Source organism: Tenrec ecaudatus, chromosome 5 (genome assembly GCF_050624435.1).
Source record: "Tenrec ecaudatus isolate mTenEca1 chromosome 5, mTenEca1.hap1, whole genome shotgun sequence".
NCBI classification, from domain to species: domain Eukaryota; kingdom Metazoa; phylum Chordata; class Mammalia; order Afrosoricida; family Tenrecidae; genus Tenrec; species Tenrec ecaudatus.
The window spans coordinates 156,696,163-156,720,023 of record NC_134534.1 but is presented as its reverse complement, the minus strand read 5'-3'; the positions used below and the strand labels follow the sequence as shown (position 1 = coordinate 156,720,023).

Here is a 23,861-nt window from a genome sequence, read left to right as displayed (position 1 = left end):
CACCTCATGATCATACAGGCTGGTGTGCTCCTTCCATGTGGGCATTGTTTCTATCTTGCTTCTCAGCTAGATGGCCACCTGTTTATCTTCAAGCCTTAAGAACCCAGACTCTATATCTTTTGATAGCTGGGCTCCATCAGCTTTCTCCACCATGTTTGCTTATCCACCCGCTTTGTCTTCAGCGATCGTGTCAGGAAGGTGAGCATCTCAGACTGCCAACTTATTAGAACAAAGTGTTCTTGCGCTGAGGAAGTACTTGAGTAGGGGCTCACTGTCCATCTGTTTCCTCAATACTAAACCTATAAATATATGTATATAGATTTCTCCCTTGTCATATATAAATTTATTTAGATATGTATATGCCTGTATTTAGAGCTCTATAAATGCCCTTACAAATCCAGCTGGACCAGAGGATGTACATTGGTACAGATAGGAACTGAAAACAGGGAATCCGGGACAGATGAACCTCTCAGGACCAGTGGTGAGAATGGTGATACTGGGGGCGTGGAGGGAAGGGGAAGAAAGGGGGACAGATTACAAGAATCTACATATAACCTCCTCCATGGGGGACAGACAGTGGAGAAGTGGGTGAAGGGGTACATCAGACAATGTAAGATATGACAAAATACTAATTTATAAATGATCAAGGGTTAATGAGGGAGGGGAAAAATGAGGAGTGGATACCAGGGTCTCAAGTAGAAAGCAAATGTTTTGAGAATGACGAGAGAAACAAATGTACAGGAGTGCTTGACACAAGGATGTAAGTGTGGAATGTGATAAGCGCACAAGCCCCAATAAAATGATTTAATAAATAATACCAAAAAAGAATACTTCTTTGGAAGCCTATGACAGAGTGGATGCATGTGAACTGTAGTTGAAGTTTACAATGGAAAGGTAGTCAGGGGATAGATAATACTTTAGCTTCAGCAGAACTATCAATTAAAGGGTGAGTCTCCTCATCCTCCCCAGATTCACATTCCGTAAAGAGAGCATGTTCATCCAGTAGTTCATTGGCAGTTGGAGAACTGACCGACTTGTGAGGGTGGCTACCAAGGAAATCAAGGGTGCGAGCGGAGTCAGAAAAGGTCAGGCGTTGTGCTCAGTCTGCAAAATACAACCCACTTGTTGCTCTCCCCATATTTTTGGGTCACAGTGTACTGAGAGTACTTCCGGGCTGAGCACAGTGCTAAAGGGTTCCCTGATGTGGGCCTCTGTGTCTTTTACAGTGAGACCAAAAAGCACTGATTCCTGAAAAAGCAGCCCAAGGTACTTCTGGCTTTATTTCCTGGCTTATGTCACTGAGATCCCAGCTTGTGACTCTCTAGGCGCCATCCTACGTCGGCTATCCTTCTGTCACCATGGTGGCACCTGTCCTGGCAGTAACAATAGCTTCTGGCATTCGTGTCCAAGTTCTTACGTCCTCACTCATATCATCCAGAGAAGAGGGTCTTTCAAAATAGTTACCATACAAAACAAAAAAACACCCAACTCACTGCCTTTGAGTCGATGCAGACTCACAGTGGCCCCATTGGTTAGCACAGAACTGCCTCTGTGAGTTTCCGAGACGATAATTCATTAGGCGAGTAGAAAGCACTGTCTTTCTCTCATGGAGCAGCTGATGATTTCAAACTGCTGACCTTGGGGATCGCAGCCAAATGCATACCTACTATGACACCAGGTTCCCTAGTCACAGAAAGAGAAAAAAGCTTTCCCCAGAAGCAACCAAAGTCTCCCAGCATGTTATTGATCTGAATTTGGTCATACGTCAACCCACACAGCAATCACAGGGACCAGAAAAATGAAATTTTTTGGTAAAAGTTAACCCATAGGGGAAATCTTTGTATCTGAGTGGGATCAAACCACCCCAAATGCCTGACTGAGAATGCCAGGTGGGCAATTTCTCAAAGGACCTGCAAGGAGTTAAGATCCTGGGAAGGCCACTCCCAATATCTACTACACATGTGTAGTGGCCTTTTGGTAAGTAAGCAACCAGGTGTAGAGATTAATTAATTCTTCCTAGGTTATCTGGGAGTTGAGAGCCACCTGCACGGGAGATCATCCCCACACCTGTGGAGCTCGCATTAGCAGTGCTTCGTAATTGCCATGGAGAGTTGCCTTAAAAATAACATTTGGCCTGGGAATTAAGAATCAGTGACTTGTAATCCACAGGAAAGTAAAAAGAGAGAGAGGTAACTTGAAAGTAAATGGACCAAAAGTGTACATAATGCAAACATTACTTTAAGAAAAAAGCACGTGGGTATATTAATATTGAACAAAAACTTTGGAGTCAAATAATTTACTAAGATCTGAGTGATATCTCGTAATAGTAATGAATTAATCCACCAAGGAGAGAGAGGATATTAAGTACATATGCAGGAAGCAATAGAGTTTCAAAATACCTGAAGCAAAAACTGATTAAGTAGAAAGGAGAGATAGACAAACCTCTTGGGGATTCAAAGCACTAATTCCCAGAAATTGATAGACTACCAGACAGAAGACCATCAAGTATATAGAATTAAACACCATCAAACAAGAGGAACTAATGGACATGTAGAGAAGATTCCACTAAACAGCAGCAGAGGACACATCCTTTTAAGCACTTCATAAAATAAACCTTAACAAATTCAAGATAATTGAAATTATACAAAGTATGTTCTCAGACGCAAATGGACCCAAACTTTAAATCATTAACAGAAGACAACAGGAAAACATCCTAACATTTCTACATATCTCTGGGTCAAAAAGGACATCTGAAAAGAAAATTTAAAAGAAAAATTAAAAATTTGTATATATAAGTGAAAAGGAAGCCACAACATATTAAAAGTTGCAGGATGCAGTTAGAGCAATAAGGAGAGGAAAATTTATAACATTCAATAGTTACATTGAGGGGAAATATCTTAGATCAGTCTAATTTTTTCAAGAGACTAAAACAAGAAGTCAAAGAAAACCGAAGGCCCGAAGTTCCCAGCACCTGAATTTCGTCACATGTCCATCCAACCCAATCACCGTGGCCAGTGGGGATGTCAAGGGACACACTGTACTGGAGTCTTCCAGCTATGATCTGATTCAAACATTATGCTGAACTTTCCATGAAAATTCCACAGAACATAAGCGGGCTATTTTGTAATTTCTTCTCTGGCGACTCCACTGCTTATAAAACAAAAACAGTCCTTGCTGTCCTTACATTGTTATAACCTCTTGATAAATTCTCAGCTACTACAACTGTGCTAGCTAGGTCTCACAGGACACCTTCCAAGTTATAGTAATCGACAAAATTCTTCATCAGTCACCATGGCAGGCATCATAATCAACTTAACTGTTCAACGCCTTACTTCATCCCTAGCGTCTCCAATCATTTGGGAAGCCTTAAACAAATGATTTCTAAATCCTTCAGCTGGAAGGATTTATCCTGATTTAGTAGACCTGGGATAATGCTTGAATTCTGGTTTTTACATTACACGGAGTCTGCTTGTGGTGGATGTGAGCCTTTTTAGGAAGAAGAATTACTACTCCAGTCTCCACCCTGCTGCCTGGCTACAAGCAAGCCCAACACTTACCCAGTTTACTTTTAAATTGTCTTTGCTTTTGCACAGTATCTCTACGACGGTATCAGAAAAAATGGAAAACAAGCATTGGCGAGGAGACAGAAAAATGGGTATCTTGTGCATGGCTGACTGCACTATAAGATGGTGTAGCTGTTGTGAAAAACTGGTGATTCCTCAACACAGAAAACTATCTTCTGATTCGCTATTCTACTCCTAGGTATGTACCCAATAAACCTGAAAGCAGTGATTCAGATGCTAGTTCACCAGTGTTCACTGCACCAGTATTCTCAGTCCAAAAGCCACCTCCATCAATAGTTGGATAAACAAAGTGTGGTATAGAAGTGCAGTATCTACCTCAGCCATATATGCCACATCAATGAACTTTGATTATATTATGCAGCGTTAGACAGAAAGGACAGATCTATATAGTCCCCTCATATGAAGTTCTCTAGAATAGGCAAATGCAGAGACACAGGTACCTGGTTATGAAGGCTGTGGGGAAGCGGAATAGGGAATTACTGCTCAAGGGGTACAGTATTTCCATGTGGAGTGATGAAAAACTTTTGGAAGTCATCAGGCAAAAATGGTTGCACAACATGGTGAACGTAGCTACTCCCAATAGATTGAACACGAGTGGCACTTTTTTACGATACGTATTTTAATAGAATGAGACATAGGGCTATACCAATAAAAAGGATAAGTAAAATTTTTCTGGGTAAAAGCAAAGATAAATATTTAGAGTTTGTCTCTTGCACCTTTCCATGTCTCTAAGAACATGCTTTGGCTAGCCTGCTGTCCAGAGAGGAGACATGTGGCGAAGAGCAAAACGCAGGGGAGGGGGTATCCAGATCAATTGTAGGGCGGACCTACCCCATCATCAATGCACAATCTGCGAGCAAGTCCAGCCAAGATGAGCAACCACTCTGAGCCTAGCTACATAAGCCAATCCAAACACCTGAGTAGTAAGTGGTTATTATTTTCAGCCACTGAGATTTAGAATGCTTATGCAATAATAAATCAATACAACTCACCCTACTTCTCCATAGATTTCCTAGGCTAGGGCTGTGTAGAGACTACCTGCTCACTAAATACAAAATGAATACATATTTATTGAGCTGACAGCACACTAAGGACAGAAAGTGCAATGACCCAGATGGGCAACACGGAGCATATTTCATCACAACTGTGATGAGTTCTACAGAGAAAAATTTTAGCCACGCAGAATTATTCATGAAATGCTATGGTCTCAGTACAGAAAGACTATACACCCCAGTCTAGATGGATCCAAGACCTACATACTTACGCATCACGAAGGAAATTATCTTTATGACTCTGAAGAAATGAAAGACGTCTTAAACACCAAAGAGCTTGAACTATAAAGGCAGGCGATAAATGTTACTATATAATTAAAATTTTACTATACAACAATTCAAATTGTAAAATAAAAAGTAATCTAAGTAAAGTTAAGGCAACTGGCTGATTTTGAGAAAATACTGTAGCATACATCATACAAAAGAAAAATATATTTCAAAGAATACCAATCTGTTAACAGAAAGACAGCCCAGTAGGAACTGAGAAAGGAGTATGAAAAGTCCGTTCCAAGAGGAAAACCAATCTTAACCAGACCATCTGTCCACTAAGTTATAGTCTAAGAAGTTTCATTTTCAGCCATTTACCAGTACTGCCACCACATGCATAAGGATCAGTTAATTATGTGTGTGTGAGATTCCCTCCTACCAAGTTTCACTCATGATCTAAAATGATCATGATGATCCAGCAACAACTGAGACTTTTAGTAGAGTACTATAATTATAGTAAAAAAGTCCTGACAGGGTTGTGTTTGTTTTTATGGTAAATCTTAAACTTATTAAACATGTTCTCATGAACATTTGATTTTAATGCTTACTCTACCTTAAAACAGTAAGCCAGCTGGGGAAACCATTAAACTGTACTTAACTTATACATATGGGTATTAAGCCTTTAGGATTCAAACAGGTTTGATGCACCGGAATTTTTCCTTTTAATGCATATACGATGATGGGAACAGAAAATACTTTTAAAAAACTCATTCTTGGAGAAATTTTTAATTAAAATAAATCAAAAGAAAAATTGAACAGTGCCTAAATCTTTATTTTTCAAAACCTACATTTTCAAATTAGACAGTTTTACAATGACACAAAGGAAACTTAAATTACCAATAGTTTACATGTAAGCTTGATTCCAGTCTTAATGAAATGAAATACAACAAAAACTAAAACCTTCAAGAAAGCTTCCACATTTCACCCCTGTTTTTTAACTTGGCAGCTGTTACCTTTCCTTAAATCTTCGATTGTCTGCTGCTTTCTGTGTGACAGGTTACAAAGCACATAAACCCGCGACTACAGCTGAATGGAGATACAAAGATAGGTGTGCACCGCTAGTCACCTGTTGCCCTTGTGATACATTGAACCAGTTGTAAAATGTAAACTGAATAAATTTTGACAAATAATACATCAACGCTGAAAGTTTTTTGCCACCGGCTAGTGACAAACAGTGATGCAGTTATAAGAGGGACTGATCAGAAACATCATGACATTAACTCTGAAAAAGCAACTATTCTACTTTAAATTCATCTCTGGTGAAACAGGGTCAGATTCTTATTCTTACATTTTCAAATAGGAAGTACCATCACACAATTTTACAAGTTAAAATGTCATTGGTGATTGCCGTTATCTCTAATTCTGTAACTGGCGATACTACTGGAGGAAAGGAAAGATTTAAACTTTTTAAAGATGCAAACCACATATTATTAGCTGTATGTAAACAGCAACAATGCATACACCACTAAAGCTTTCTCTTGTGAGATCTCCCATTGTGTGTGTCTATGTGTGGGGGGCAAATCTCAAAGTAATAGCAGAAGGGATTTTTTTTTGTTCCGTTTTGTTTTTGACATTATATAGCGATTTGGCATATCACTTTTGCTTAATTAAAAAGAATGCTTTAAAAAAAATCATGTCAGAGCTAGGTTTTAACGCCTGATGCAACGGACTGTTGCTAGGTAGAGCAGTAATTACAGTGTGTTGACCTAGTACAAATGGCAGCAGAATACATTCGAACAGCACAACACCCTGCTGGTCTCAATATCTTATCTTATAATGTACCAGTTCACTCTAATGATTAGCTGTACACTGTTGCTACTACACGTGACCACCTTTTTTCCCCCCGTTTGTAGCTGTTGAGCTTTACTTTCAGCCAACAAACAAAGCACAAAACTACACCTGGCTTTATCCATATACAAATCAAGCTGCAATGTTCACTGCCTTCAGGGAAAACAATCTGTCGTCATGAGAAACCTTGCACTCAGCAGGATTTGTCATTCTGGTGATGACAATGGCTGACAGCATCACGTTTCCTCCTCTAGCAAAGATTACATTAATCATGACCAGGTCTCAGCGCGCACCTTTCCAACTGTACAGTAGTCATTAGTTTGGGATTAAGAGGTCAATTATTTGATTTTTTTGGTCAGTAATCTGACAACTACAAAGACACAAATTCCCATGTTCCTTTTACAAGCATTTGAAATTATTAGCACAAGATATTTAAATAATGACCAATGCTCTGTGATCAAATGCATTAGGGTATATTTTCCTCTGGCAGGGTAAAATAATGCTTAGTTATATGATTTTAATCAAGAGATTATTTTTTAATTACTTAAAGATACTGCCAGTTTCTGCTTTCTATTATACTTCAAAATCCTTTCACGAGATAAAACCTTTGAAAGTTTTTAATAAGACTTTCCATTTCCTTTTTGCAGCAAAGAGGCAGAATCAGTTCAACACACCAATATAAGAGAAAAAGAAAAGGGAAAAACCCGAACAAATTAAAATATTCAAACCACAACATTTAGTTTATCTACATCCAGCTCAACAGCAACATTTATAATATATCAATAATTTTTTATCAGATTTTTCTCTTTAGGGTACCTTTTTAATATGTTCTGATTATTTACAACTGTACAAGCAAAGCACACACTTCCAAGTGCACATATTTAATACAGTATCGACTATTTGCATTTACAGGATTTTTCAACAATTTGAAAAAAGATCAACTGTTTAAGATCTTTATGGTATATTACAAAAACTACTGCTAGCTCTTGTACTCCAGGCTGCTTACTCATTGAGACTAGCAACAATAGATCTACACAGTAACTGAGTACTCTGTAATCCACTCACGCCAACCCAGGGGGGGGGGCCGGTCTCCATGAACTCTAAGCTGTCTTATACAAAAGTTAAGGCAAAGTCATTTTCAAGTTTAAATAAAATTCAAGTCTTTAAATATTGGATGGAAATATTTTCTTTAAAAAAACAAAAACAAAAAACAACTCAGGCTTGTTAAATAACATTTTATGGAATAAACTGCATGGTTACATTTAGCAGGAAATACTCTTATTTTAATGTCTGCTGCTGCTTAGAATACGTAAAGAAAATTTTAGGCATTTTAAAACAAAATAATTTATATTTAACTTTATTAGAAACTTGCTAAATTTAGTGCATCCTTGTTCTCCAGAAGTGTAGCACTTCTAGAAACGAACCAATGAGACCTCATCTGGGAGGTAACAAGCACAGGGATTTTCATCCTCTACCACCAAAAGGGGCAGGTGGGCTGGGGAACACAAGCATCCTTCTCTCACAGTAAATACCTTTTAAATCCATGGGCCAATGCAGAGGTACAGAAACCGCCAACACAGAGTTGACTACAATATGGACTCTTTCAAAGAGTAGTTGGGGAACGAGGGCAGAAATCCATACAGAGCATGAGCACTAGGCAGAGGGAAAACCACAAAGTACGTGGGAACTTTATCACCTTCCTTGCCAGCACAAACGTGCGTGCGCCAACTCACAAGTTATTAGAACAACACTATGGTACAATTTTGTGGTAACATGTCAATGGGCAAGAAAGTTTCTATTTCCATTTCAATTCTATTAACAATGTGCTTTGAATTTATTTTACATAATAGCCACTTGAAACAACTGGAGTGAGAAGCTGGTTACTTGCTTGCAGTACATGAAAACGCAGATGTTGCAGATTGCTCTGTCTACGGTGCTCTCTGCAGGTTCATTTTGCCCGGATCCAAGAGAAAAGTTGTATTGAAAACATAAAGTGCATCCTAGAATTACCTGCTACCAGATTATGTGCCAACAACCCAATACTACTCCTTTATGAAGATCATGTTTGCAAAAACTAATTTTGCCCTCACAAGACTAGCTGTCATCCGCTCTCATCAATTTGACATTTTAGTGATATGCACTTGCAAACCAGTTACTTAAAAAAAAGCATAGTTCCACTTAATTTAGAAAAACTCACTATATATAGCTTGCATTCATAGCCATATGGAGGCTTAATAAAAAACATCAATTTGTAGGGATAAATGCATTTTCTATCCTGAAAAAAAAAAGTCAGACTTATGCATCACCTCCAGTTAAGCACCAACCTAAAATAAGGTTTATATTAATTAATCCTGAAAAATAGATTTTCTTCTTCCAAGACGGGGAATTCCAACTCACAGAAGAAAAATAACTCGTAGGCATTTCACATGCCTCATATACACTGCAAGCTCCTAACCAGCAACTCACTCTCTGTATTGAGTGGGAACAGTGCTTCATTTGTGGTTCCACAGAAACGGCTTTTGCAACCCCTCCCAGGCATACACTTCACTGAGGAGACTTGGGAGGTGTGTTCTGTTCTCTATTTAAACGCTTCCCAATGGCTGGAGGCGGGGATCTGCGCCCCAACTGCCTTCTCTGATCTTTGGGTTGTCCTGGATTTGACTTCAGGGGAGGGGGTTCTCTGTATCTCTCCATTGGTTCAGTGAGTTTCTTTTCTTCTTTCCCACAACCGACAGTGTTTGGCTTTTGTTCTTTTTGGGGTTGCAATGGGGAAGAAGGAGGCTCTTTACTTGTTCTCTGACAAATCTCTGCGTAGCTAGGTTTTCGCAATTCCTGGGAAACAAACAAGATGTTGAAATTACATGCATAAACAATGTCTCCAGTGAAGACATGGGACAATGAAGTTCACTTAAGGCCCCAATTAGAAAATAATAATAATTAAAATAAAAGATAAATTTTACTAAAATGTTGTAGTCACAAAGATTCTTCTCCAGCAGCACAACTTTCTCTACAAGATATTCTAGAAATACATTTTAAAAGTGAATAAGATTAAATAATGTAGAGAGATGAAAAATGGTAAGTGAACTCTTGGCAGCATTTAGGTCTTTAAACACTCTTGAGCTCTTCTACTGAAGCCTAAGGAAACAAACGTGATACTCTTAGAAAGGTGCCATTTCCTAGAAATGACACAACAGCAAACCCTTTCCTTGTCCCACCTGTCCTTCAAACTTACCAGTCAGTCCAATAGCAATGACATGGTCTCCTGTCAGTACTTAATACAAAACAGTTTAAGAGGGGCTTCAGGTGAGTGAAACCCGAATGCTATGTAATAGAGGAAAAGGGAAATTTAAGAAACATATTTCAGCTATAAAAACCATTTTAAAACTTAAGTTGTCTTTATAAATATTCAACTCTATGGGTACCAAAGGTTTATATCCCAAATAAAAATCTCACTCAAATACTAAAATGAGGGCAATAACAAAAGATTTGGTTTTTTTAAAATAAAGTTTTCATTTACCAAAAAAAAATAAAATGCCAGAAAGAGTGGGGGGAGGGGAGTGAGGGGAGGGAGAGAATTAGAATTTAGAACTTAAAGATTCAAGAAGAAGTGGAGGGTAAAATACAAGCAGCATTTTAAAAAAGAAAATAGTAAAAAGTGAAGATTGAAAACACTTTAGAAACACTACAGCACACACTACAGAGAGAGGCAGTCCGTGCCAACAACCTAGGGCAGGGTAGCTATGCATAAATGTTTGTATGCTAGTAAAACCGCGTCAATTCACACTAGGTTGTTATGAATTTAGGATTGCCAGTGTAGTTTCCATGGCAATACAAGGGCACAATCTTAAACATTTACACAAAGGAAAGGAGACTCAAAATGGCTCATTACAAAAATTCAAACACAAAAGAAGACAGTAGGAAAGGAAATGTGGGATGAAAAAGGTGGAAGACAGAACACAAATAGCAAAATGTTTAGCAGAGTAAGTTCTTCCTTATCAGTAATTACTACACATTTAAGAGATTACTGCTCAGTCATATAGAGAAATGATACATGCTACAATATGAACGAACTGTGGAAAACATTAAATCAGACACAAAAGGACAAATATTTTATGATAGCACTTAGATGAACTACTAGAATATTCAAATACATAGAAACAAAAGGGTTACAGGGATTGGGGGAAAGGGAATGGGGAGCTATTGCTTAATGGAGACTAAGTATCTATTTGGGGTGATGAAAAGGTTTTGGAGGTGGATTATAGGCTGGTCGCACAACACAGTGAATGTAATTAAGGTCACTGAATTGTACATTTACAAATAGCGTGGCAAGGTTTGTGTTATAAGTATTTTACCACAATAACATTAAGACACTAAAAAAATTTAAATGTACTATAGAATGACCAGTGTACTTTTATACAACTTTTGTTTAATTTTTATTTATTTACTTTTATTCTTAAAATAACTGTGGGAATAAGGAGAAATGGTCATAGTACTATTCCATCTTATTTTGTAATATCACCTACACCATAGGTTATCACTGTACATTAAAAATATAATGTATGCAAAGAGCTTGGCAAAGTGCCTAGTAAATGTTCGCCTTTATTTTTGTTTTTGTTACAAACATAATACTTATGGTAAACATTTAACTGACGGCTTAAGTCCATACAAGAGTCGGAACTGGAATCTTTGGAACTACTAAAAAAAAATAACCTCTACCAAAGGATACTGGAAACAAAAGGTATCTATGGCCGTGATACTGAGAGACAATGAGAATAGTTAAAAATTATTAACAGATATTCTTGGTATTTTTTACAGAAAACACAACACAAGGCACACACACAAAAGAAAACCCATCAAATTAGATTTTATTAAAAATAAGCTGGTACAGAAAGGAGAGTTAGGTATCTTTTTATACCTGAGATTTTGTGATTTAAAAGAAAATAAGCACTAGTTACGTACTGTGGCAGTTCCATTAACTTGTATTGATTTACATGCAGTAGTAGCAAGGGTAGAAGAAAGTCTTTCCATACTTTGTGTTTCTCTCTGCTTCTCTATAATCTTGGAATCGCTGTAAAAACAGCACCCATGATTTGAATTTCAGGAACCACGACAAATAGTTGAAAATTAGTAGATACAAAGTATTGTAGACTATGACTTACTCAGGTACATGGGCTGGGGAAGGAGATTGTTCATATGTTGCTGATACAGCACAAGAAACGGGCACTGAGGGCTCTCTGGGGATTACTGCAGGAACAGTGTTTGTACTTGCATCCACATTGAGGTTCTGAAAATAAAAACAGTAATGTTTATGACACTGTGAAGATCTTTTTCATAAGATCTTAATACAGTGGTCAAAAATACATGTTCTCATTAATACAAGTTTTAGAGATCCCTAATCCATCTGCTAAGACTGCTGTTTTGTGGGTCTTATTCTTGGTGAAACAAAGGTTAGTTGCTCTTGCTTAGTGCTGAATGGAGCTGTCAGTCAGACATGCACCCACCTCAACCTTAGAACAGGCAAAGTTGTTACCTGCGAGCATAATAAAGGCAGAAAAATAAAACAAATACATAACTTGGGAAGATACTTCACTTTAGTAAGTTGCCAACATAATAAAGGCACCCCCCCCAAAAAAAACCCCAACAAAACCCCCACAAAACTTGGCAAGATCTTCTCTAGGAAAAAATGGCCAGATTCCAAGTTTGGCCTTTTACCTACAGATTTCTCAGTCCATTTTCCTCGCAAATATTTAATGATTCTCATGCCTCAGGCCCTCCCCTCTCTATTAGCTTCCATTGTAATGATTTGCAAGTCTCCTTTCTCAGCTAAAGAGATACTTTCCATGAGAAGAAGAATCTACACAACAGATCACAGCAAGATATTTTTTATCCTTTAAAATTCATAAACATCAACATAACTAAAACTCTATTAAACCATGACTACAGAGCATCTGAGCTCAACTGACCTTACTACTCAAAATCTTTGTCACTGTAAAATTACTTAACATATAAGTCTCATCGGTAATCCCAGGGTAATATTATACCTACACCATGTTTCCCCTGCATATTAAGAATATAATGTATGCAAAGAGCTTGGAAAAGTGCCCAGTTGGTGAATGTTTTTTAAATGTAATTTTTCTTGTCACATGCAGCTTACCCTGTCTTTTGATGATCCTATTATCAAGCTAGATAGCCTGTTTTCAAACAAGTCCTCTGTCTTTAAGTTGCCTACAGCTCCAGGCAAAGGAGGGAAGTTGGAGAGCCCTAACTCAAAGCTAGGAGATGGAGGTTTGGGTGGCGTTGGAGACTGCGTTTGACTCCTCTGTAATAAAAACAATATCCCACAACATTAGGACAAATGTAAAAAATCCTTATAGCATAAGCAATGCATCAAAATTAAAAAAACAAACTTCTAAAATGTTCTGATTTTTACATCTTCCTGAAAACAAAGTCTTTAAACAAACCATGGACAGATAAATATACAAATACTTAATTGTCATATCAAAAGTAATTTATTAGGCAAACTATCTAGAACAGATTAGTAAAAAATATATCTCAAAACTACTGATAGCCAAGATATGTTACAAATTAAAACACAAATATATGAGTCACAGATTCTCTTTACCCCATTAAACAAAATTCAGAACATCCCGAGTCTACAGCCTAGCCATATCATCTCTAGTTGACAGTTACATATGACATCACAGCACAGTGTCTATAACAAGTCAATATTTATCATCTAAGTTACAAAGGAAATATTTAAAGAAAAATAAGCAAAATTACTGCTCTGTCCACTCCCTAATACCCAGGCAATAATTTACTAAGATTTGCATTAAAAAACTAACAAAAATGAAAGATTTCAGCTCAGTTATCTTAACTTACTATAAAACTTTATAGTTTTAAATATGTACAAAAAGGTATGAGATTCCTATTTTGATTTAAAGAAATCAAACTCAGCATAAAGATACCCAAGTTTAACCTCCAAATGCCTATACAAAGACAGTTAGGTATATGCTTATTGAAAAGTAGCATTCCACAAGCTTAATGACACTTTATTAAAAAATCCAGGTTCTTGGTTGGAAAATACCAGAAACAAAAAAGCAAACTGAGTTTATATAATTCAGGGTGTTTTTTTTTCAAATTAATAAACCGTTTTATTGGGGACTCTTACACCTGTTATAACAATCCATATATCAATTGTACCAAACTAATTTGCACATTATGTTGCCATCATCGTTTTCAAAATATTTTCCTTCTGCTTGAGCCCTTGGTATTTGCTTCTTCCTCTTTATCCCTTCCATCCCTAATTCGAATATTTTTCATGTTGGGACGGTCAGCTGCTTTGACTAAAGAGAGGTCATCGCATGGGGCTCATCTTAATTTGAAAAGGCCAACAGTTCTCAGAAAGTAATACCAACTATAAGATTCTGTCCTCTATTAAAGAACACAGATAAAACAGGGAAAAGCGCAAATGGAAGGAGGCTAAACCTAAGTTAAAAAAAAATTTCCCACTGTATTTTCTGGGTATCCACGTCTCATTTTTCTACTTTATTAATTGTGACTTAATTTTGTTCTGTTAAGTGCCTTTAGTACTAAGCTTGTGCTTATTAACCACCTGACTACTGGAGGTTCTTGATAATTTAATATAATGAACATCATATTCAAATAAATCTAGCAATATTCTGAATTGTGCAGAGACATGATGATTTCAAAATATTGTTTATGTATGTTTTTGAGGTGAATAAAATTACTAAATCCTGCATCTTAAGGGACAGAGGCAGGCAAAAACTTGGCTGTATGAGCACAAAATTACACAAATGACAGACGACATTTGATTCTAAAAGCAGTGTTCAAACTTCGAGGATTGGAGTGACTTTAGGTGAAGTGTGAGTGTTGACCCTGGCTCCAGGGTGTGCTTATGTACTTATGCCTAATTACTCATATGTACTTTTGTTACCACTCTATAAAGGGTTAAAAATATCTAAGTCTCACAAGTGAAAGTGCAACAAGTATACCAAGTCTACTATAACGCGAATCACACTCTTCGTTCACTTCCAATACGAATACACGAATCGGAATAATAAAACACAAGCAACAAAGGGGGGAAATGCTTTTGAAGGCCATTTAGTGACCCACAGAAATAATTCGTGTAAGGTACCTAACACTGTCTGGCCATTTCATAATAGCCCAAAGGGTTAGAAGACTCCATAATTCCAACCCATAGGTCTTACCTATGGGTTATATAAAAACTGAGATGAAATTAGAATTAGAAGTAAAATTTGAGGTGTTTATTTACTACTAACATGTATTAAATTCTTAACAAGGAAAATCTATCATCATGAAGATTTTCCCTACATCACATTACAATGTAATCTCCCTACATAAGGCCTCAGAGGACTGGGCCAAAAATTCTCAGTTTTAACCCTAGTTCTTCAAATATCGGTACTACAATCTGCAAACCCACAAAATAAGCTTTATTATATCTTCATGCACATTGTTTACTATGCCCAGAATATTTTCTCATCATTGCATGTCGAGAGTTCATATCAACCTCCAGTAAATTTAACCCAGCATAAATGTTATCCCATGAGACATTTCAACCAAAGAAAAAGTGATCATTTCCCATGTAGTTACTAATCACACAAACGGAGGACCTATTTGGGGGTGGAGTGGGGTTGCCCTGACTGAAGGTTACAGCAGGAGGCAGTCCTGCTTTTTACATTAAAAAAATACAACCCCAAACACCCCTGGCTGCCCTCGCATGGGACCCGATGTAGGCTTGGGGGTCTGTCAGTCTTCACTGGAGCAGACAGCTCCATCTTCTTCCTGATGAGCTGCTGGTGATTTGAATGACTGATTTTACAGTTAACAGGGCAATGCCTAACTGACAGCCATCAGAGCTCATTTGCTTTGTACACAGTAAGTATACAATACAAATTTTTCAAATGCAAAATATTTCTGTAAAACCAATGTGAGGGAAGTTTATTTTGCTCGCTAAAGTTATAGATTATGCTATTTTAAATTGTACTGTATTGTAGCCTAGACAGAAATAACTAATCTGGGTACCTGCACATTAACTGTAATGTGTGCAGTACTATGTTCTTGGCTGTCCTTATACGGTACATACATTTCAATAACAACCAGGAAACTGGTTAACAAATGTTAAGCTTGTAAAACCTTAGATCATCTTCACTTTCAACTATCAGAGTCATTCATTCCTTGATATCACTTTAAAATGCTTGACATAATCAATCAATTTTCATGTTTGATCAGTGTAAATTGGGTTTATACTTGTAAAAATGACATACGCTTTGTGAACTCACTGTAAACTTGTCTTCTCTTTTCTTCCGATAGCCAAAGGAATTTTTCCTAGAGGGGTGGAAAGTAAACAACTGTTAATTTTTCTCGCTTAAAATTTTTTGCACACATTCAAAGAAAACTATCAAATCAGTCTTTATTATTTTGTAATCTTTCAAAATGACTTTTGATTTTCTATAGTCCCAACCTTAAAAGCTTTGAGTAAAATAAAAACAGACATTTTACTATTGAGGACTGAGACTGATGTTTATGTAGGTTTTTAAAAAAGAATGGAAAGCATTTAAACAAAAGATATGACTTGATGGATATTTAGGATTTTAAAATAAAAGATCTGACAATGTGAGGGCAAACTAGAGAAATACACAAAAATCTAGAATCTTTAAGGGTCAAATGGAAATTCTACAACTAAAAAGTACAATAAATTATAGTTCACTACTATTTTGGGTTTAATAGCATATTGAATATAGCAAGGATTGCCAGATGTAACAAAGAAAAATAGAGGATGTCCCATTGAAATGGAATTTCAGAAAAACAAGTAATTTTTTAACTTCAAGCATGCCTCTTCTTAACTGAATTTAGAAGATGGTTCTACAGAAGCAATGAAAGCAAGAATACCATGAAATGATCATGAAACAAAATAATCACCATCCGAAAATTCTATTCCCAGTAATAGCATCCTTTAAAAAGGTTGCTGGTCAAACACTAGGATAAACATTATTATTGCCACTGAACTCTATACATGAATACTGCTGAACTGCCAATGTTACACACAAACTTGACACTACAGAAAAACAAGTGATGGCAAAGGAGGCAATATTTTAGAATTAAAAATTATTCACGAGCTAACCAGCCTGTGTGATCACGAGGTGCCGAAGGGATCAGTTATCAGGCATCAAAGAACACTGTGTGCTCACCTCCCTGATACGATCGCTGTAGACAAATGGGTGCATAAGCAAATGTGGTGAAGAAAGCTGATGGTGCCCGGGTCTTAAAGGCTTGAAGGTAAATAAGCTGCCACCTAGCTGAGAAGCAACAAAACCCACATGGAAGAAGCACACCAGCCTGTGTGATCATGAGGTGTCAATGGGATCAGGTATTAGGCATTATCAGAACAAAAAATCTTATCATAGTGAATGAAGGGGGAAGGGGGAGTACGGAGTGGAGACCCAAAGCCCATTTACAGGCCACTGGATATCCACTTACAGAAGAGTCTCGGGGAGGAGACGAGCCAGTCAGGGTGCAGTGTAGCAACGATGAAACATACAACTTTCCTGTAGTTCCTAAATGCTTCCCTCCACCCCACTATCATGCTCCCAATTCTACCTTACAGATCTGGCTAGACCAGAAGATGTACACTGGTACAGATAGGAACTGGAAACACAGGGAATCCAGGGCGGGTGATCCCTTCAGGACCAGTGGTGAGAGTGGCAATACTAGGACGGTGGAGGGAGGGTGGGTTGGAAAGGGAGAACTGATTACAAGGATCTACCTATGATCTCCTCTCTGGGGGATGGGCAACAGAAAAGTGGGTGAAGGGAGACATCAGACAGTACGATATGAAAAAAATAATTTATAAATTATCAAGGGATCATGAGGGAGTGTGGAGGGAGGGGAAAATGAGGAGCTGATGCCAGGGGCTTAGGTGGAGAACAAATGTTCTGCGAATGATGAGGGCAATGAATGTACAGATGTGATTTACACAATTGATGTATGTATGGATTGTGACGAATTGTATGAGCCCCTAATAAAATTATTTTATGAAAATTTCAGACAAACTTATTTGTATCTTTTATTTTAACTAGCAAGCCTAGACAAACTGAAACATAGAAGAAAATACAAAAATGAGTGTGAGAGCTATATGAGACATGGTGAAAGAGTCTGAAATAAACTTGGAGTCCTAGAAAAGGTTCATGAATCAGGCAAAATCTTTACAGAGAAAAAGCCTGGGCAAGGAGCCCTGGTGGCGCACTGGTTTCAGCATTGAGCTGCTCTGAGAAAAGCTGGTGGTGTGATCCACCTAATGGCCTTGTGACAGAAAACCCTGGCCATGTGCTCCCGGAAAGATGGCGGTCAGCCACATGAGAATTTCTAATTGTCACAGGGGCCTCGCGAATGTGTAAACACATTTACAGCCACCCAACGACAACTGCTGGGAATGTTCCACATTTGGTTCAAGAAATTCAAGATAAAAGCAAAACAAAAAAGAAGAATTTCAAATGTCCATTCAATTGGAATGTTTTATAAAATTTGATATTTTAAAAAATGATAAAAAATGTATCAAAGGAATAGTTGCTTATGATAAAAATTTTACACCCACAAGAATTTACTCTATTTTCTCTTATTAAACAAATTTTTACGCAACTATTGAAATGGCTTATGCTTTACCACTAAAATCATAGGTGGATTTCCAAATATCAAGAACTTTCTATACATACTTGACAGCCTCATAAGACACGGTGTAGTTCCAACCACAGAAAAACATCCACAAGCATGATGTCATGCCATGCACTAGGTATAAAACACACACACACACACACACACACACACACACACACACACACACCCATCAAGTATTTCATATCAGGCACCAGGGAGACAAAGATGGGTGAGACAATTTACATGGTTTATTTGGTCTAAGAACTCACCTATCAAGTTCTGGTTATTAATCCCTTCGTCATTTTAATTGAATGCATAGACTTGCCTGAAGCCTTGTTTTATAAAAATTGGAAAGGAATTTATCCATAATCTTTTCTAATCACTTATTTTGTGGAAAATAAAAGATTAAACTGGTCAAGGATGGCAGAACTAATTAGAATGACAACTCAGCTCTGTATACCAAATAAAAGTACTACAAGGTCCCTGAACTTCTGTGCCAGATGAGAATGGCATATGGAGCCTCTGATCAATCCAAATCTTTAGTATTCTTGAGCAAAGTCATTTTTCTTTTCAGAAATAACTCTTGAGTTTTTACTGAATAAAGAGAGTAAGTGCCTGAATTGTGGAACATCTTATGATCATGAGACTTGAACTACCTATCATGAGCTGGGCATTAAGTCAACAAAACTGAGTAAAGATCCTTGCAATTCAGCACCACACAGAAACAATACATATGAAATTGAGCTTAACAAGTCTGTAAGACACAAGTAACCTGCAAGAACAGATAGCTCAGATCCCTGAACCACTAGTGCTACTGTACTGCCTGCTTTCACTCAATCTATACCAATGGCCTCATTCAGGATTCCTTATCACCATCTAAGGAGAAAAAACCTGGCGCCGGATTACAAATGGACATGTGCTAATACAATATGCCAGACTGCTATATTATTACAACTCAAACAACAGTGTACTGGGTATGATGAAAAATAATTAAGTTTACATCAATTCACCAACAGGGGCGCTCGAAGTCTGATTAGATGTGAGCTTCCAAAGGGCAGGTGTAGAGATTGATGGCAAGGTGATGGAGGAAGAAGTATGAGATAGCCTCTAGGAGTGGACAGAGTAGGAAGGTATTTGTGTTGCAAGAGTCTCCTTACCACAACGCACCAACTACAGTCCAGTGAAAAGATATCTATGTTCAGCTTCTTTCTCCAGACACTCCGGGTAAACAGTACCCATAAGCCCAATATTTCTTGATCAGCCAAATAAGTATTGCAAAAAGTTAAGCCCACAGTATCCACTGGTTTATCATGTATTCCATCACACACTGGTAAAATGAAGACCTGTTGATAACCAAAAGGCCAGTTCAAAGTCATCAGCCACCTCACAGGAGAGAGATGTGGCATTCGACTCCCTTAAGAATATGCTTTTAATCAATTACTACCATCTGACGACACAGTCAGAATATTTGGTTCCAGGAATCAGAAATGACTCTTCATTATTATACCTAATAATCTACTTGCAGAATTTAAACTTCTGCTCCCCACAATTTTGAATTCTAGTAATTTGGACACCCCCCCACCCCCAAAGTGCCAACAGGTGCTATAACCATAGTTTTACTGAAATAGAGAGCGAGAAGCAACCTTTAGTCATTGGGATTGGTTACTCATTCCACTGAACCAACAGGCAAGGCTACTGGCTGGAGTGACTAACAAGGAGTTGTTGGTATGTAAGGGATTCTATGGGCTGTCTCTTAGTATTCAATGTTTAATTAAAAAAAATTAATGGGAAACAAAACTCCAACCCATATAGATGGGCAGGGTATGATGACTAGGGATCTAAGTCTTTTAGGAATGGAGGTTCAGGACCAACAACAGACGTAAGGACTATAGAAGCTATGCTTATTTTTACTGGAATGCTATATATATATTAGTACACACTAACCAAATTATTCTTTTCACTATTCTTATGTTTTATTAAGGATGTGGCTGATCATGCCAGTCTTGCAGTTAGTCCTAAAGATAGTGCATTCTTTAAGTAACAGATTGTTTAGAAAAGTGCCTAACTCCTTCAAAGGGCATTTATAGAGGTCTACATACAGGCATGTACATTTGTAAATATATTTATATATGATGATGGGGAAATAGATCTATGTGCATATATTTACAGGTTTCGTACTAAGGTAGCAGATGGACATTGGGCCTCTACTCAAGTACTCCCTCAATGCACGAACACTTTGTTCTATTAAACTGGCATTCCATCATGCTCACTTTCCTGACACAATTGCTGAAGACAAAGCGGGTGCATAAGCAAATGTGGTGAAGAAAGCTAATGGTGCCCGGCTAACCAAAGATACAGCGTCTGGGATCTTAAAGGCTCGAAGATAAACAAGTGGCCACCTAGTTGAGAAGCAACAAAGCCCACATGGAAAAAGCACACCAGCCTGTGTGATCAAGAGGTGTCGATGGGATCAAGTATCAGGCATCAAAGAACAAAAAATCCTATCATTGTGAATGAGGGGGAGTGTGGAGTGGAGACCCAAAGCCCATTTGTGGGCAACTGGATATCCCCTTACAGAAGGGTCTCGGGGAGGAGACAAGCCCGTCAGAGTTCAATATAGCACTGATGAAATATACAACTTTTCCTCTAGTTCTTTAATGCTTTCCCACCCCGTACCACCACTATCATGATCCCAATTCTACCTTACAAATCCGGCTAGACCAGAGGATGTACACCGGTACAGATAAGAGCTGGAAACACAGGGAATCCAGGACAGATAAACCCCTCAGGACCAATAATGAGTAGCAATATCAGGAGAGTAAGGGGAAGCTGGGGAAGAAATGGGGAACCAACCACAATGATCTACATATAACCCCCGTCCTGGAGGAAGGACAACAGAAAAGTGGGTGAAGGGAGACATCTGACAGTGTAAGACATGAAAAAAAAATCAATTATCAAGGGTTTGTGTGGGAGGGAGGGGAAAAACGAGGAGCTGATACTAAGGGCTCAAGTAGAAAAGAAAATGTTTTGAGAATGATGATGGCCACAAATGTACAAATGTGCTTGACACAATGGATGGATGGATGGATGGATGGATGGATGGATGGATGGATGGATGGATGGATGGATACATGGTGATATGAGTTGTTTGAGCCCCCAATAAAATAAATAAAAACAAAAAAGAGCCTAACTCCTTTGTTGGAGAAGGTAGACTATAGCTTCACTTATATAAATATTACACAAAAGAATAAACTTATTATTGCTGATTCAAATTAAAATATTTGGAGACTTTATAACCAAAGAGGAAGAAAATATTGGCTATTAAGATATTATCTTACAGTTTCAGATATGCTTTTCATACTTTTTTATGCTATTGTGGCTGGATTCTGAAAATAGCACTTTTCATTTGTCAAGAATTGGTTATATGGCTGGAGGTGGGGAGAGGAACTTGATCTTTCCTAGTCTAATGCTGTTTCTGTCAATGTTTCTCTGGAAATGGTCCATTCTTCTAGGAACAATAGCAGATTCCAGTTTATAGTTTTCTTAATATTGTCAAAACCAGTCTCATTGTGTCCTCTCAGACACACGAGCACCACCTGACTTACACTATATACCCTCCAATCCCAGAGGTAACAGCACCAGCTTGGTTGGTGTCCCTTCCTTGGAAACTGAGAGGACCTCTTTTCCTTCAAACTTCTGGGGTTTAATAGTCCCAACTCTTCTTTTGATCCTCAGACTGAGAGTTCTTGGGGTCACTATCCTTGTATTAGCTCACTGTTCCCTTTTGCCAACTTTATATAACATTTTGTTAAAGTAACTGGTGTGTCTCTTGTTTTCACAACACATTCAGTGTCAGTTCTAGTAAATCATGCTGCCATTCTTTCTTATGATCCTACAGAGATGTAATAAGTGCTGACTTAATAACCATAGATTTAATTAACTATTCCTAGCTCCCTGTTTATATTTAGTAGTCCCAAACTGCACTGAAAGTTCATAGTGTAGCAAGAGGAGGACACACTGTGTTGTCGTGCTGTGTGTATATATGTATAGGAAACTCAGAAATACTACTTATGAAACCTTTCAAGGCAGGTCAGAGAAAGTCTGGCCAGGTATCTTGCTAGTTCCTTGTCAGATGGGGATTGCCTGTTGTCAGCCATTAAACAAACCATTGAGTGAATGAAGTCCATACTGGCCTAGCCATGAAAGGAACAAAGCCTAGTTTTAATCTATCAATACTGAATAGGACACCATCAACCAAAAGTACACCCATTGATCAGCCTCTTTTCTAATCTTCTGTCCCTGATGGAGGTATAAGTAACAAAAGACAAGACAGCAAGAGTAAGAGCAATTGGTACCAGCAGAAAAGTGTGACATACACAAATCCAGTTTATTTTTATGGTGCAAAGAAATGATCTTCAAGTAATGATAGCAAGCACAAATATTAGAATCTTTGACTTAGAATGGGAACATGTAAAATCTTCCATAACAGTTTCTTCTTACAAATAAATCTGTAGAGCTAAAATCTAAACTCTGGTCTGTCTGGCTATAAAACTCATGCACCTGCCAACTCTGTCATACTAGTCAATAAGATGAAGTAGAGCTAGGGAGCAGTGGGGTAAGAGGTTGGCAGTGGTAAAGAGGAAGGATAGGGAAAATTATACATTTACAGAAAATACAGAGACTGATGGTTGTCAAGTTCCAAATCCTCTGCAAGTAATCACTGATACCTAAAATAGCTGAATTCCAATTATAGTTCTCACTGCAACAATTTTATGTCAAAAAATGATTAAATCATTTAAATTCCTGCTCTTAGAATTACTCACATAATTATATAAAATCTTTGATGTTTATAGTCTTCAATTTGATTTTTTGTAACATATTTCAAAATAATTATTATAAAACATATCCAAAAAACCCGAATCCAGTTGTGAAGAGGATTCCAACTAACAGCAACTCTATGTGACAGAGTAGGGCTCCCCCTGAGGGTTTCCAAGGCCAGAAGTCTGTATAGAAGCAGACTGCCTTGTCTTTCTCCCTTAAGAGGTGGGTCCAAAACTGCTGACCTTTTGGTCAGCAGACCAATGCTTAACCCACAGTACCACCAAGGGACCTTATTAATGTATAGGAGCTTAATATTAATATAAAAAATTTATGATAGGTACATAGTACCTGTTCAACAAAATATTTGAAAAACTCACCTTCCTCTACCTAAACCAGGAGATGATTCAAGACTACTCTGTTCCACTCGCCCAGTTCCAATCTCTCTCTTGGCAAAATTTGAAGGGTTTTGTATCCGTGTTCTACTTTGACCTGTTTGCCTGGTCTGTGGGCTCCGGACACCATTAATTAAGCGGTCAGCAGTAAAGTTAAATATTGAAGGACTTTCTAATAATCCAGGTCCTCTCTCTGTACTAGAAATTGTATGGCGCAGATGTGATTTGTTAGGATTCCTATAAATGAAATTTTTGTATATACACAG

At 37.8% G+C, this 23,861-nt stretch overlaps 1 protein-coding gene across 4 annotated transcripts in view; it reads right to left on the bottom strand.

Annotated features, from left to right (window-relative positions):
• Positions 1-5,654: 5,654 nt before the first annotated feature.
• The window catches only part of LARP4B (La ribonucleoprotein 4B), a 93,529-nt gene continuing 75,322 nt past the window's right edge, over positions 5,655-23,861 (bottom strand). Inside the window, exons 13-18 of one of the 4 annotated variants that reach the window (XM_075550139.1) lie at positions 23,581-23,832; positions 15,997-16,057; positions 12,846-13,010; positions 11,851-11,975; positions 11,651-11,759; positions 5,655-9,523 (exon numbers count right to left, since the gene is read on the bottom strand). In XM_075550139.1, coding sequence (XP_075406254.1) covers positions 9,236-9,523; positions 11,651-11,759; positions 11,851-11,975; positions 12,846-13,010; positions 15,997-16,057; positions 23,581-23,832 — 1,000 coding nt within the window. In that variant the 3' untranslated portion in view covers positions 5,655-9,235. The remainder of the gene's footprint in view (positions 9,524-11,650; positions 11,760-11,850; positions 11,976-12,845; positions 13,011-15,996; positions 16,058-23,580; positions 23,833-23,861) is intronic. The other 3 variants (XM_075550140.1, XM_075550141.1, XM_075550142.1) reach the window with 3 other exon arrangements.